The sequence below is a fragment of the Aplysia californica genome, unplaced genomic scaffold (assembly GCF_000002075.1).
Source record: "Aplysia californica isolate F4 #8 unplaced genomic scaffold, AplCal3.0 scaffold00215, whole genome shotgun sequence".
Classification (NCBI taxonomy): Eukaryota; Metazoa; Mollusca; class Gastropoda; order Aplysiida; family Aplysiidae; genus Aplysia; species Aplysia californica.
The window spans coordinates 605,371-621,338 of NW_004797485.1; the positions used below are offsets into that span (position 1 = coordinate 605,371).

The 15,968-nt window shown below is 40.2% G+C and overlaps 1 protein-coding gene across 2 annotated transcripts in view; it reads left to right on the forward strand.

Annotated features, from left to right (window-relative positions):
• Positions 1–14,185, forward strand: part of LOC101845330 (origin recognition complex subunit 4) — a 31,075-nt gene extending 16,890 nt beyond the window's left edge. For both annotated transcript variants that reach the window (XM_035970060.1, XM_005099491.3), the window contains 8 exons: positions 148–296; positions 1,660–1,833; positions 3,617–3,703; positions 6,195–6,303; positions 7,980–8,075; positions 9,817–9,881; positions 11,879–11,980; positions 13,978–14,185. In XM_035970060.1, the coding sequence (XP_035825953.1) occupies positions 148–296; positions 1,660–1,833; positions 3,617–3,703; positions 6,195–6,303; positions 7,980–8,075; positions 9,817–9,881; positions 11,879–11,980; positions 13,978–14,052 (857 nt within the window). In that variant the 3' untranslated portion in view covers positions 14,053–14,185. The remainder of the gene's footprint in view (positions 1–147; positions 297–1,659; positions 1,834–3,616; positions 3,704–6,194; positions 6,304–7,979; positions 8,076–9,816; positions 9,882–11,878; positions 11,981–13,977) is intronic.
• The last annotated feature ends 1,783 nt before the right edge of the window (positions 14,186–15,968 follow it).

Here is a 15,968-nt window from a genome sequence, read left to right on the forward strand (position 1 = left end):
GATTTCTAGAAACCCCCGAAGTCTGGGTTAGCCCGCTTGTTCTTAAAAGCGACCAGTTATATCTCTATTCTTCGGCACTCATATGACCTATTTGTGTTGCAATTGCCGTGAAACCGTCACTAAGACCATTCCAACTGTTTTGTGTAGGCGACCAGGGCAGCAAGCCCATCCTGATAGTCCTGGAAGAGTTTGACCTGTTTGCTCAGCACAAGAACCAGACGCTGCTCTACAACCTCTTTGACATCACGCAGTCGGCACAGACTCCTTTGTGTGTCATTGGCCTCACCTGTCGGCTGGTGAGTGAATGAGTGAATACTTTCTTCCTTTTCCTCCTCTCCCTCTTCCCTCCCTTGTTCTTCCTTCTCCTCTTCCTCTCCCTCTTCCTCCTCCTCCTCCCCTCTTCGACATCACTCTGTCGGCTCAAACACCCTTGTGTGTCATTGGCCTCACCTGCAGGCTGGTGAGTGAATGCCTTCTTCCTTTTCTTCCTCTCCCTCTTCACTCCCTTGTTCTTCCTTCTCCTCTTCCTCTTCCTTCTCCTCCTGTTCCTGTTCCTCCTCCTCCTCCCCTCTTCGACATCTCTCAGTCAGCTCAGATGCCCTTGTGCGTCATTGGCCTCAGCTGCAGGCTGGTGAGTCAATGCCTTCTTCCTCATCCCCCTCTTTATGTTTCTTCTTCTTTCCTTTTTTTTTCCATCCCCTTGTTCTTCCTTCTCCTCCTCCCCTCTCCGACATCACTCAGACGCCCTTGCTTGTCATTGGCCTCACATGTAGGTTGGTGAGTAAATGAGTGACTGCCTTTTTCCTCACCCTCTTCTTCTTCTTCCTTCTACTTTTCTTCTTTGTTCCTTCTGCTCCTCTTCCGATTCCTCCTTATTCTTCTCATTCTCCTCTTCTTCCTTTTCCTTTCATTCTTCCACCTCTTCATCTTCCTCTTCTTTCTCTTCAGTCTCCTTTTTCTCCTTCTCTTCATCGTCTTCATTTTTTCATTCCTTCATATTTGATATGAACTGCTCAGTCAACACTTACGTTTTTCAGTAATGTTATATGAAAATTACAAAATTTAGTTAAGATGTCCAAGGTTGATCCCTAGTGGAAAAAAAAAATTGATGACATATAATCACCATTATAATAAATCACACTTTTACATTATACTACCGAAAAAGAATATTACATACCACAAAAGCACACACTTCCACTGCACAGGGCAGTCACAATCCGTTGTCAAATCTCTCGGCCCCCAAGGCTCGGTGCTACTGACTGAAGTGTCTTAAGGTCATTCCCAAAGGGGGGACATTAACCATGTTCTTATGCACAGTAGAATTGTAATTGTAAATGGGCTGATTCATCAATGTCATGCTCATAACTGCATGGACTGCAACAGGGAACTGCTGCTTTTCCTTTCCTAATTCTTACTATCGTCATTTTTCCTCTACTTCTTTTGTATGTTTGTCACTCTTGTGACCCGCTATTTCCGGGGTGCCTTGATAGTCGAAGCAGACTTTGTGCTGTTGAAGCTAGAGAGGTGAGAAAAGTAAGCCTGATTCCCTGTAAGGACTTTTCTGTTGACATCCACCCCTTGGTGCTCATGTGACCATATGTAGTTGCGAGCCCGTAAAACCTTTCTAAAACTAAACTAAAAAATCTCGCTGTCCCCCAGGACGTGGTCGAGCTGTTGGAAAAGCGGGTCAAGTCTCGGTTCTCCCACCGGCAGCTCCACCTGTACAACAAGCTCAACTTGTCGCAGTACAGACAACTCTGCCAGGCTTATCTCAGCCTGGGCGCGGCCTTCCCGGACAGGAAGTTTGCGGACAGTTGGGATCAGAGCATCAAGGTGAGCACACCTGCCAAGTGTAACGATAAAACAGGAGTTCTCCTATTTAAAACTAAAATTTCTTTTGCCAGTCAAAAAACCGTGTCCCCCCCCCCCCCCCCCCCCCCTTCCTAGGCAGTGCTATTGAATGAAGTGTCTTTATGTCATTCCCAAAGGGGGGGATATTAACATGTTCTTATGCACAGTAAAATCGTAAATGGGTTTATTTATCATTGTCATGCTCACACTGTGCCGAAGCAACATGGGGGAACTGCTGCTTTTGCTTTCCTCATCCTTACTATCGTCATATTTCCTCTACTTCTTTTGTATGTTTGTCACTTTCTTGTGAACTGCTTATTCCAGGGTGCCATGATAGTCGAAGCAGACTTTGTGCCATTGAGGCTAAAGAAGTGAGCAGAGTAAGCCTGATTCCCTGTTTGGACTTCTCTGTTGACATCCACACCTTTGCACTCATATGACCTTATGCAGTTGCGAGTGCTGTAAAACCTTACTAAAAACTAAAAGAAGTGTGTTTGGATTTACATGAAAGCTGATATTTTTCGTGAGTTCTGTTTCCGTCAGTCGTATGCAGATTATCGACTTGTCGTAAATGATAGGAAAAATTGCTTTTCTTTATGTGTATTTCCAATCCACATTTATTCTCTTTCCTATATATTCTCTTCTTTTGTTTTTATTCCCTTCTCTATTTATTCTCTTCTCTATTTATTTTCTATTTATACCCTTCTCTATTTATTCTCCTCTCTATTTGTTTCCTTCTCTATTTATTCTATGTATTTTTTTCTCTTATTATTCTCTATTTGTACTCTTCTCTATTTATTCATATGCGTGCACTTGCTTCAGAATTTTTTTTCCAACATCTTTCTAGCCCACAAACAAAAAAGTGTTTTGTGTTATGGTGGGTGGTTGGCGGATGCTCTGGTGTGGTTACCTGGTTTGCTTCTCCTTTCCTGTCAAACATCTATCGTCCTTATCTCTCCTTCTTTTTTGTGTTTGTTACTCTCTTGTAATACCTCTAATCTTCGGCACTTATTTTACCTTATTGTGTTGCAAGTACCGTAAAAACTCTTACTAAAACAACAATTTTGGTCGTGTCACTTAAATGACCTTATTGTGTTGCAAGTGCCGTAAAACACTTGCTTTAACCCTATCCGTACACCCTGGGGCCATTTTGTACACCCGGGGTTGTATTCTTCACATTTTAGAATTCTTCTAGTATGAAGATCTCTTTAAAACGTTCAGTATTTCTCAAAAGGTTATTTTTACAGACTGCTATACAAAGCATACAGACACCCCGAGGGCGATGCCACTGACTGAAGTGTCTTTAGGCCATTCCCAAAGGGGGGACGTTTCTAGCTCCAATGCACAGTAGAATTGTAAAGGGGCTGATCCAACAATGTCATGCTCATAACTGTGCTTGAACTACAACAGGGAACTGCTGCTTTTTCTTTCCAATTCCTTACCATCATTTTTTTCCTCTACTTCTCTTGTATGTTTGTCACACTCTTGTAGCTGCTATTTGATAGTCGAAGCAGACTTTGTGCTGTTGAAGCTATAGAGGTGAGCAGAGTAAGTCTGATTCCCTGTAAGGACTTCTCTGTTGACATCCACCCCTTGGCGCTCATATGACCTTATGCTGTTGCGAGCGCCGTAAAACCTCTACTAAAACAAGAGCAAAAAGCGTATGGATCAAATTAGCGAGTAAATTTCCCCACGCCGTATGGATACGATAGTAAGGCACGACGTACGGATAGGGTTAAACAACAATTTGTTTCGTGTCCCGCAGGAGCTCCTGGAAGAAGTGTCTGTGAAGGACATCCTGGAGCGACAGTTTTCCCTGACCAATGACGTCCGCGGACTCATGACTCTTCTGGTAACTAGCAGCGTCTGAGCGTGCCAACTTGTTTGTTTTTCTGGGTTTTGAGGTTTTTTTAAATGGGGTAGTGCTTGATGAAGCCCACGTGGGACGCTCATTGTTAAAAACAATCAGGAAATGACGAATGCAGTTTTTGGGACACCTGAATAGATATAAAGGTCTTGAACATCTAGCTCTCACTGTCAAAATGGAAGGCAAACAAGGCAGGGGTAGGCCCAGAGCAACTTACTTAGGGAGCCTAAACAAATGGGTAACAGGGAAAGATCAGCGAGCCAAGGAATGAATGGAGAACCATGATCCCTGATGTCTGTTGCAGATCTGGCACTGGATGATGATGATGATAACTGGATAGAGCACCTCGTCAACAGTTAGTAGAGAATATTTGTGGCAAAAGCCATCGTCATAAAGTATTAACTCTTTGACTACCAAGGCATTTTCCGCGCTGTGACCAAGGCATTTCTTAGTCTTAGAATTTCAGAAGTACCCCTGTTCTTCTTTTGTGTCTGATGGGCATAATTCCATCTGGAAGTCAGACATGTTACGTACCAAAATGAAGGTAATTGAATGTAGAATATTTTTAATCTAATTAAAAAATTGAACAAAATCATAAATCCAAACAAACATGGGAGGTAAGTGAACACAAGGTGAAAAAAATTTAAAAATTAAAAAAATATTTTCAACTTACATTTCTCACAGTGTATAGCTGCTAAATCCAATCACTTCATGACTTGGTCATACTAAAGTATATCCAATTGTCTCTAACTGGGCCAAGTTTCATGCACAATGGTCAAGTATATACAAAGTTGTCGCACTTTTGGTGAAATAACTCACAATGAAAAAAAGAGAAAAAAACGCTACACGCACTCCCCTCTTTTCGAATCTTCATTCTCATCGCTGTCGCTCCTGTCCGACTCAGGTCTAACTTCATCACTTCCTACATCACTATCGGAAAGTACTGACAGTTCCCCATCAAACTTTTTCAGGGCTTTTGAAGCAGAAAAACGTTGTGACGGGGGGGGGGACCTGATGGGTTATCCAGCCATTTTTCCGTTGCTATGCGTGTAAACTAATTCGAGCAACACAGGGTGGGTAAAAAAAACATGAAAAAAATGCCCAAAAAACAGCAGAATAAAACACAAAAGGGCCAAATTCCTTCACTGATTGACTGATGTATGGTAAGCAGAGCAGTTAAAACATGAAACGAAAAGGTTGAGTCAAATTGTGGAAGGGAAAGGGAAAGAAAAGCGCGAGCCGATAATTCGGCTCTTGGCCACGAACTAGGAAGTTATGGAGCCGATAAATCGGCCATGGTAGTCAAAGAGTTAAGTGCCAGACCTGAAACGGACATCATTGATCCTGGAGTGGGTGGTTGGCGGGTGCTCTGGTGTGGTTTGCTTTTTCTTTCCTATCAAACATTTATCGTCTTTATCTCCCCTCCTTCTTTTTTGTGTTTCTTACTCTCTTGTAACACCTCTAATCTCCGGCACTGATATGACCTAATTGTGTTGCAAGTGCCTTAAAGCTCTTCTTACTAATTGATCCTGGTTCTCCTTTCGTTTTTCTGCTTGGATGCTCTAAAAAAAAATGCGCCGAAATACTATCCTGGTGTTTGTTTCCCAGTCATAAATGTGGTTTTGTCAAAAACTGATGTTTAAAAGCATGAGTAATTTTGTTCTTTTTTTCTTTTCCTTTCTCACTCCTTTGTTGCCTTATGACGTACGTTGTGGTCGTGAAGATGCATAACTTTAAGCTTTGTGCCGTACCATGAACGGAAGTTGGCAAAATTTGCCAGTCCTGGCTACTCATATGAAGTTACATGTACATCCCGCTAATCATCTGGCTCTAATTCTTCTGTACAGAAATTTGGCCACAAGCACAGCGTGGATTCATGTTCAGGAATTTAAAAATGAGCATGTCAGCACCACAAAGTTGCTATCATTAGTTGACTGCTCGGCTTGCAGTTGTGGAATTGTAGGTTTATGTGCTCAGGGCTGTCTCAGTCCTATCACAGATGAGAGTTAAATTCGGAGGTCCCGTCCCACTTTTTAAATAAGGCTAGGAGCTTTAAACTTATAAAATTGTTTGTGTTTCATATCCGGTATCAATAAAACTGGACAGTGCATGTGCCATATTCTGTGTAAAATGAAAAGAGAGATGCTGATCAGCCTAACGACTAGATTTTTAAAAATTGCTTTTATATTATTATAGAAATCTTTTTGGTATCAGGGATGGACATTTTCTGTAAATATACTGAAATCCATAATTTTGATTTGCTCCGTCATTTTCCGTGCGTGAGACCTGACGTCATTAAGTGGCCTCCCTGATGCCTGTCGACCTGCTTTCAATGGTGAGTCATTCTGCTATGTGCTCTAATCTACAATTGAATAAGTGTGTTTCTCCTAATCAACAAAAGTTCAGTTAATTTTGGACTGATCAATTTCCATCCCTGTGGTTTGTGAACTGAGTACCTCTTTCTGTTTGTTCTCAGACCTACCCTGTGTGTAAACTTTGCGAGCAGCACCCGAGGATTACCGCGGGAGACTTGGTCACGTCGTTCAAGATCATCTCCACAGACACAAAATCTGCCATGTTGCATGGTGAGAGAGATAAAGCTGTTTAATTTTTTTTAATTATATTATTGTATGTTTATACTTTGCATGTTGAGTGCCCTGTAGCGACAGAATATGTTATTTTGATGATAGACCCTGCTTTCTTTAAAACCAGGGCCTGTCAAACTTTTTATAACCAGCACCCACTTCTCCCACCTTTAAGAGGCTAAAAAAAAATTTCTTCCCACCTACATGTATATCCAAGTAGGTCATAAAATAACACTGGTCACTTACCGGACACTGTCCGCCGCCCACCAGAGTTACCAAATCGCCCTCTAGTATGTATGGCTCTTTTCGTCAATGCAGACGGTCAATTTAGCTTTGGAGGGTCTCACGGTTGTCTTCATGCAGCTTCTTTCATGGCTCATTCTTCCTTAGTTTGAAGCGCAGATTCTGTCACATTGCTTGCATGTCAGTGACGTAGATCGAAGCTCTATATTTCCGCTGTTTTCCTTTCGTTGTTGGCGCTTCTCAGCCTGGTTGTTTCTAGGTGGGTAAATTGCCTACAGCTGTGTTCACACGGGAGTGGGCGCTATAGAAATGATCTACATTATTATAATTATTATTACTGATAAAAAGCGACGAGTTTGTCTTGTTTCTTTTGTTTTTTTCTTTTTGCGTAACTGACATGCAAGCACTGTGACAGAATCTGCGCTTCAAACATTGTTACGCTCCAGTGGGTTTTATATATATGTGTCACGACGTGGTGGAATCAGGCAGTTGTCAATTTGTGGGCATATAGGGTTATTAATATCATCTTTAAGCTTATTCATTTGTCTTGCATTTGGCAGAAAAAAAATACCTATCTATTTTGAACAGAAGTCGATATATTTGCGATTGAAGAAGGTGGGGTTCGCCTGCTATAACAGATAAAATTAGCGAGAAAATGGCTGCCAAAGTTTGGTGACTTCCAAAGCTTGAGTGTTCCTTGAAAACTGGAAATTTGCGTTTTCTGTGCCTTTAATGAATGATTTTCGTACTATTCACTCATATATGTGTTTATAAATGGACATAAAAGGTATTGAGCCAATAAAAGAAAATTTGAAAAAGATTTCCCAGCAACCAGAAAAATTCAGATTTCTTTGATTTCATCATTTTGACGAACGCCTGATTTCACCATGATACCTCACATATAGTATATATATATATATATATTGCCCAGGTTGACTTTCAGGGTTAGACTGAGGCATGCTTGGGAGATTGTAAAAAAAAGTCTGAATTCTTTTGTCTGCATATTTCTTATTGAAAATGTCTGTCACACACATGATATGTTGGAACTGAAGAGAGGCACACCCATGCAATCATTAATTTTTATGTTATCAAAAACAGAGTGAACAGCTCAAACTCTGATAGCCGCTGGATCAGAGAACTGAAATGAAATGAAAATGTTAGCTAAATGGAGAGAATATAAGCAAATGTAACTTAAGAGATAAACTTTATTGACCCACAAGGGAAGTTTTGAATGGATATACCAGCATACAAAGATTCTAGAACAGCACAGATGTACGCCCAACATATTGAGATAAGGAATTACAAACATGAGGGTTGTGTTTAAGACTGGTCACTTCACGTGAGCTAGTATTTTCTCCCTGTTCGAACGAAATTTTCTTTTCTGCACTATTAGATTATTTTGTCTTTCTGCTTAATTGTTATTTCCCTTTCAGGGTTGTCCATCTTGGAAGTGTGCCTGATCATTGCAATGAAACATTTGACGGATATATATGAGGGAGAGCCATTCAACTTTGAGATGGTTTACAGCGGTATGTTTTTTTGGTTGTTTTTTTCCTCTCGATCTTTCAGACATATTGCCCCTTTGGTCAAGCAAGAAATGAAATCAGTGGAATAGACCACTGTCTGTGGTGTAGCAGTTAGGTGCTTCATTGTTGCATGCATAAGGCCTCATTTCAATTCCCTTGTGAGGGGAAATTCTGTTGAGAACCTTGGTCCCTTCGCTGGGATGTTGAATCTCTCTTCATGGGAGGGGGTGGGGGGGAAGTGGTCCTGACAGGCAGGGACGAAGCCTGCCCAGTAAATTATCTAAATTGTGTTGGTGTGGGAGTAAAAACAGCCACTGTACCACCCGTTAAATGATCACTGAAGTGTGTCTTTAGGTGTAACACTTAGCGTATGTCTGGTTCTTTTTTAAGAGGCTGCTCAGCGATAACCTTCATTGGTCCGTTTATTTGAATGAGTTTGTTCACTTGTTTGCTTTATTTACATCACAAAACTTTGTTTTATATTTCTGTCTCTACTTGCCGTTGTGAGAAACTTTAGCAAAGGAAAAATAAGAAAGAAACAGACAAACTCGCCCCTTTTTATCTGTAATAATAATTATGTTGTAGATCATTTCTATAGCGCCCACTCCTGTGTGAACACAGGTCTAGGCGCTTTACATAAATGCATGTACGAACAATATTCACACACGCACACACAAACACACACACTCATGCACACATTACACTCATATACGTGCACACACATGCGTGCCAAACACACAGACACCGACCATCAATGATTTATTTATAGAGACATCAGCCATCCTTGTCCAGGTGCTGTTTTAGCCACACACGGACACATACACACACACATGCCCGGCAAACACACACACACGCGCGCACATACACATCTACTTGCTTATCACATGCGCACTCTTACACATTGTTACGAAATGAGCACATACAAATACTTAATAAAATAATCTACATAATGCAATTTGCAAAATACATAATTGGATACATAGTCATGATCTTTCAGGTAATTTTTTACCTCCTTTTCTAGAAATTCTCATAAAAGATCATTTGTACATCTGTCGGCCACAAAATGCTCTGCTCACATTGTATTTACAAACTTGTACCTGTAATTTTTCTATAAAAAGAATGCCTGTAATTTCATTTTCAATTATACAGTGGGGTCTGTTCAAACCAAAATCTGTGGGGACTGCTGGATTTTCTTCAGATTAGCCACATTTTCAGTTTACAGATGTTGCTAAAAAAATAGAAGAAAAATATTGGGATTTAATTTTATTTTTAAGGTTTACTGCTGTTTTTGGAGTAAGTGTATTATAAGCAGACTCCACTGTACTTTGTGGAAGGTTTCGCTTTTTGTTTTATAACTTTACTAGCACTGTTGCCTTTTACATTAACTTTCCTTGTTTTCATGTGATGTCTAGTGGTTAGGCTACCGGACTCGTAATCGTGAGGTTACAGGTTCGGGGGTTCGAGCCACGGGCCTGACGTTGTGTCCTTGTGAAAGGCATTTTACCCTAATTTTCCTCACTTTACCCAGGTTGGAATGGGTACCCGGCTATAGACAGTGAGAGATATGCTCTCAGGTCTGCTGGAGTTATAGTATAGATTGTAAAGTGCATAGAGCTTGCTGTTGAGCGGGGATTTGTTCTATACAAATGCTAATTATTATTAATAGTATTGTATTATTAAGTGTGAACAACCCACTTCCATTTTGTCTTGTTTAGTGTCTTACTTTTTACCAAAATTTTTGCAGAGTACCTCAAGTTTGCAAGGCGACGTTCTGGCATGCAGGTGTACGAGAAGCCAGTAGTGATGAAGGTAAGGGTTTTAAGTCCATACAAAAATACATTTCCATGTGAATTTTACTGTTTTACAGGGTCCCCACCAAATCCTGGAAAAATTTTTCAAGACCCCAATTTGACGAAAAAATCATGCCGTTGCGCGTCAAGAATGATCCCCAAAAAAGCCCATCTATCAAAGATAAAAAGTTAAAATGTCTATAAATGAATACAAATGTACATTTTGTAGTATAGTCTTCAAACAATAGATGACTATAATACTGGGTGACTGCCAAACCAGCTTCTCAATTTTCCAAGGGAGGGGCCTCATCCATTTTCCAGGAACACGTTACATAACAATGAAAGCGTGTGCTCCATTTATATCTAATATAATACATGTATATGTTTGTGAATACACACACACACACACATGTAGGTACATTATATCCAGTTAACAACATGTCAGTGTGGAACTGGCATCTTGAGAGACTTTGGTATTTCAGTCTGTTCTTACTTATTTATATTTTCCCATCATCGTATTAGCCAACATAACAAACTATAGGCCCTATATTAAAAAAATGAATCCTGTTTTGAGCCTGAAAAAAGACCTAGAACTAGAAAATCGACTGTCAATAACCAGTCTGGGTGTCACGATTCATATAATAAACGTGAAGACGAAAACCATTGCTGCAACTCAAAGTAGAGTAATAACTAGAATGGCTCAAGTACACCTATTCAGTGTGAGAGGTGTAAGAACTGGGGGGGGGGGGGGGCGCGGCGCAAGATGCAGTGACACTGAAAATCTGCCAGTCTTGAACAGAAAGCTAATAAAATATAGATATAAATTACAATCACCCCATCCAATGAAACGCGAACACTTTAGTTCAATAACAAGGCATGACGGATCCTGATTCCACACAAGGCCTGCACCAACGTGCGCTTTGCAGAGAGCTCTAAAGTAGTAATCAAAATGCTAAAAAATATGCTTCCAAGTTCAGTTTTTGTCCTCTAGCGTTGCCTTCAGCTCCCCCCCCCCCCCCCCATCCCCTTCCACGAGTGTATCTTATAAAGGAGTCCTATACTTCACAGCGCTCAGACCGCCGGTACTCACAGGTTCATTGACCGGTCACGAGGGCGAACCTGTCAAGACGCTTGTATAACTTCTTTTTTTTTTTTTTTTTTTTCCCACAAGCGACAGCAGAGGGCAATTTTTAATATTGATTTATTTTCAAGGCGACACAGCGTTCATAATGCACAACCTGCATGTTACAAATGTTGCGTTATCTATCAGACTGTTACCGGAAAATTTCTGGGCGGTAACGAAAGCAGATCTTGATTCTTCCCGATCGAGCCTCAGTGTCACACATACACTTCCATCACAGCGGTTCAATTACGTTTCCTCTTTAGGATTCATCAACCATACAGTCTAGATAGCTGCACATTACACAGGCCCTATACTTTCCCGACTTACCGACCCATCACAAAATTCCTGACTTTTTCCCGACCTCCCGACCCATCTCAAAATTCCCGATTTCCCGACCCTGTGGGGACCATGGTTTTACTGGGAAAAAAAAATTACATTTTTTTTTCAGTTTTCAAAGCCTCTTTAGCATTGGAGTTACCAAACTTTGGCGGCCATTTTCTCTCTAATTTTACTTCTGAAACCGAGCAACACCTTTTACTTCAATTACAAATATCTTGTCTTCTGTTCAAGATAGATGTGTAATTTTTTCAACAAAAGCAAGACAAATGAACAAGCTTTGTGATGACACCAATAACTCCATGCCTAAAAACTGACAAGTGCCTGATCCCACCGTGTCGTGACAAATATGCATTTTATGATGTGTTCTAGGCATATAGTTGGCTGGTGAGTGCTCTGATGAAGTTTTTGCCTTCTCTTCTATCAAACGTCTACTGTTCTCATCTCTCCTCTTATACCATGTACATATGTAGTAACACCTCTGTTCTTCGACATTTATATGACCTATTTGTGTTGCAAGTGCCTTAAAACTAATACAAATGCTGAAACTCTTCTAGGCTTACGAGCATCTGCAAACGTTGGAGCTCATCAGGGGTCATGGAGGGGGTCAAGGTCAGAGAGAATACAAGCTGATGACGCTCTTGGTTCACCCGACGCAGGTACGATATCAACATGCCTTTGTTTCTGTTTTATTTCTTGGTTCACCCGACTCCGTTACGATACTAACACAGCATTGTTTCTGCTATATCTCTTGGTTCACCCGACTCCGGTACGATTCTAACACAGCGTTGATTCTGCTTCTTTTCTTGCTCTCTTTTTCTTACAATGGTGTTGTTTATATTCTTGCAGTACTATTTTTGTTTTGACTTGTATAGTCTGAAGGTGTCAGTATCGATTGTAATTGTAATATTAGGAATTTGCATGCACTCCAATTGCGGGGGAGGGGGGGGGTAGTCTCACGGAGACTTAAATTGTGTTGCAGGTGCTGTAAAACTCTTACTGAAACTTAAAACAAAATTGAGTCATGAGGTGGGTGTCAATCTATCCCTTTGCCGAGCAGGCAGGGTTGGTGATTTTTAAAATTTTTAAAATAAAAATTTAAAAAATCGATTTTTTAAATTTAAATCTGATTTTTTAAATTTAAATCGGCTTTTTTTTTAATATCGACACAGTTTGGGATTTTTGGTGGCTAAAAGTAAGTTCTTTTAATGCAAAATGCATTGTCTTTATTTTAACTAATGATTAATTTAAGCAACTGCAATTTTAGAAAGCCTTAATCTGCTATATCAGTGAATTATGGCTACAGACAAAAAAATGAAGAAAATGTCAGTCTAAAAGGAGGGGGGGGGGGTAATTATGCATAGATAAACTTGCATTTTATTACTGTGTGTGTGCGTGCGCGCGCTTGTGTTTGTCTAAAAAGAAAAAGAAAATGCTAATTTCAATTATGAAAAAAAAGTAAATTGAATACAGTATTATTTTACTACTTACAGTGAAAGGGGGGAAAGCAGACTTTTAAGCATGATTATTTTAGTCTACTAAACCTTATATCTGTTTTATAAAACCAAGGAAAGGAATTCTGAATGTTTAAACATGTAAAAACGGAATAAATTTTTTAAAAGTGATTTAAATCACTGAGTTTTATTTTTAAAATCGAGTTGATTTAAATATAAAAAAATCAACTGATTTAAATCGACCCAACCCTGGTTTTCAATTATGAAAAAAAGTAAATTGAGTACTGTATTATTTTACAGTGACACTGTTTTATAAAACCAAGGAAAGGAATTCTGAATGTTTAAATATGTAAAAACTGAATACATTTATTTGAAAAGTGATTTAAATCACTGATTTTTATTTTGAAAATCAGCAAGTTGATTGAAATTTTAAAAATCAACTGATTTAAATCAACCCAGCTCTGATTTCAATTATAGAAAAAAAAAGTAAATTCAATACTGTATTATTTTACAGTGAAAGGGGGGAAAACAGACTTTTAAGCATGATTATATTAGTCTACTAAACCTTATATCAGTTTTATGAAACCAAGGAAAGGAATTCTGAATGTTGAAATGTGTAAAAACTGAATAAAAATAATTTTTTTTAACAGTGATTTAAATCACTGATTTTTATTTTAAAAATCAAGTTGATTTAAATTTTTAAAATCAACTGATTTAAATCAACCCAACCCTGCGAGCAGGATTTTCTTTTTTCATTTCTGAATAATTCCGGGAGGCAGGCAAAGTAACCTGTCCCCTGGCTTCCTGAGCAAAAAACACCTACATGGCCACACACTCCATGAACTCCGCATGCCTTCTTTATTGAAACCAATTCCTTCATCCTTGAGCTGCCTTGACCTGTACAATATTTACCACGAACCTTCAAGTCCTTTTGACGTCATTTTCCCCCTTTTTATCCGTGTTGGGACTACTGTTCTATGGTAGACTCGCACATACCGATATATCGGTGCTTCAGGGCAGGGGCAAATAACTTGCGCACCGATATATCTTTGTCACAGGTTTGTTGAGTGAAAGAAATCATTTCAGTCATGTCTTTGAAATCAGTTCTGGGGGCAGTGACTTAAAAGTGGTCTCATTTTGAGTGGCTGAACATTCTGTAGTTATGAAACTCAACTCTCACATTTCCTTTCTCCTGTCTCCAGATCCTTGATGCCTTACAGCACTACCCAGGCTGCCCCACAGAGATCAGGCAATGGGCTACTCAGTCCATCACGTGAAGCTGTTGTCTAGTGATATGTGCTGATACTGATGAGATTGTAGTTTGGTGTCTACAGCTGTGTGTGTGCAAGTACAAGTATATGTCTGTGTGTAAGTGCAAATATGTATATATTATGCATGTATATCAGTGTGTGGGTGTGTGTGTATGTGTATGTATGTAATGTAAGTGTGTAAGTATGTTTATATATACAGTGGAAACCATATATAACAAGCCCGGTAATAACAGGGATTTTTAAAATCCCCGTTTTTTCCTACTCTTTGTCTCTATTAAAAGTTATCGGCAATAACAGGGCCTCTTCAGAGCCCAACCGGTTATAGCAGGGACAAAGGCTCGTTAACAATGTGTAAAAAGTAAGAGAAAGAGAGAGAGAGGGAGTAACGCAGTGATGGAGCAAGCCCATGCAAGCCATGTCATTGCAAGCACACGCAGCGGGTGAAACGAGAGAGGGCCTTGATCTAGCTTGAAACCTAGCAACACGCACGCGTAATGTGTCACCAACGATGTCAAACGCAAGGGAAAATGCCTTTCAATTGACGAAAAATACGAAATAATCCAGGCTGTTGACAAAAAGCAAGCTCCACTGGCAGAGATTTGTCGTCAGTTCGACATTCCACAAGGGTCGATTCACACCATTATCAAGGATAGAGAGAAGATAGTGGCAGCACACTCCAATGGAAAGTTTGCTCTGGATCGAAAGAAGATGAGACTGCCCAATGCAGATGCTGTGGACCAAGCTCTTCTGGTGTGGTTTAATGAGGCAAGGAGAAAGATGGTGCCAAAACCCCTGTTCGTGGGTACTTGTGGCAAGGGCAACTACCCATGAAAAAGTACAGCTGGATTAGTCCACAAATGCTCACTTTCCTTGCATTTCTGATTTAACAGAGATCGGATATAACAGGACATTTTCTCTACTCCCACCATCCCTGTTATATCAGGTTTCCACTGTATATATATGTGTGTTTAAAATATGCGTGTTTTGGGGGAGGGGGATGTGCATCTTGTGTCACTGGAGTGTACTATCAGAAGTGGAAGATCCAAGTGTCGCACAGGAAAAGAGCACAAGTAATTGGAGCTGTGAGAGTGAAAGTTGAAAAATTCTGATGAGAAGTTGGAGAATGATGTGTGACTTTGTATGAATGCTCAGTTTATGGGAAATTGTTAAAAATGTTTGTTCTCCTTTTATTAAAATCATCATATTATGTGTCGCCAAGTACAATAAAAAGTTGGTAAAGAAATGACACCGTTATGTTGTGGTTTTATGCTCTTTCGGGTGAAACAGCTGAAGGAATATGTTCAACATAGTCCGAGATATAGTGAGACCACTTGGTGCGGCTGTTTGTGTCTCAGTCAAATGAATTGTTCCTGTGCATATACAGTGGAATCCTGTTATAACGAGAGGGAGGGGACCGGTGCAAAATGTCCGTTATAGCAGGATTCTCACAATAAGGGATCCAGTAATAAATTCAAGGAAAATAATAAAGCAGTCCTAATCTATGAATTTGGTGTTCGGGTTTTGGGGATTTTTTTGTTATCTCCCATGATTATCATTTTGCTTCAACATGACCTCTAGGAGGTCTTACTTGATCAAAAATCGAATGAGGTTTCTTCCTCTAGCGCTAGCGATGTTGACAGCTCGGTGTTGGCGATCAGAAAAAAAAGGCTGTAGGCTAACTCACCCGCTGTGTTGTCCCCCACCCCACCACACCCTGTGGTGTGTTCTGTCTGCTTGCGCACGTCACACATTCGCTTCATCCATCACAGCACTGTGACCTCTCCGTCCCGCATCGGAGAAGTGAGAGGCATGGTAGGCCTAGATAATCTAGACTAGGCCTAGGATGGCCTATCACGCGGTGCGTTCTGCTTGTCTGCGCATACCGCAACCTCCCTACTCAGTCGCTCCGACCTTCATTGTTG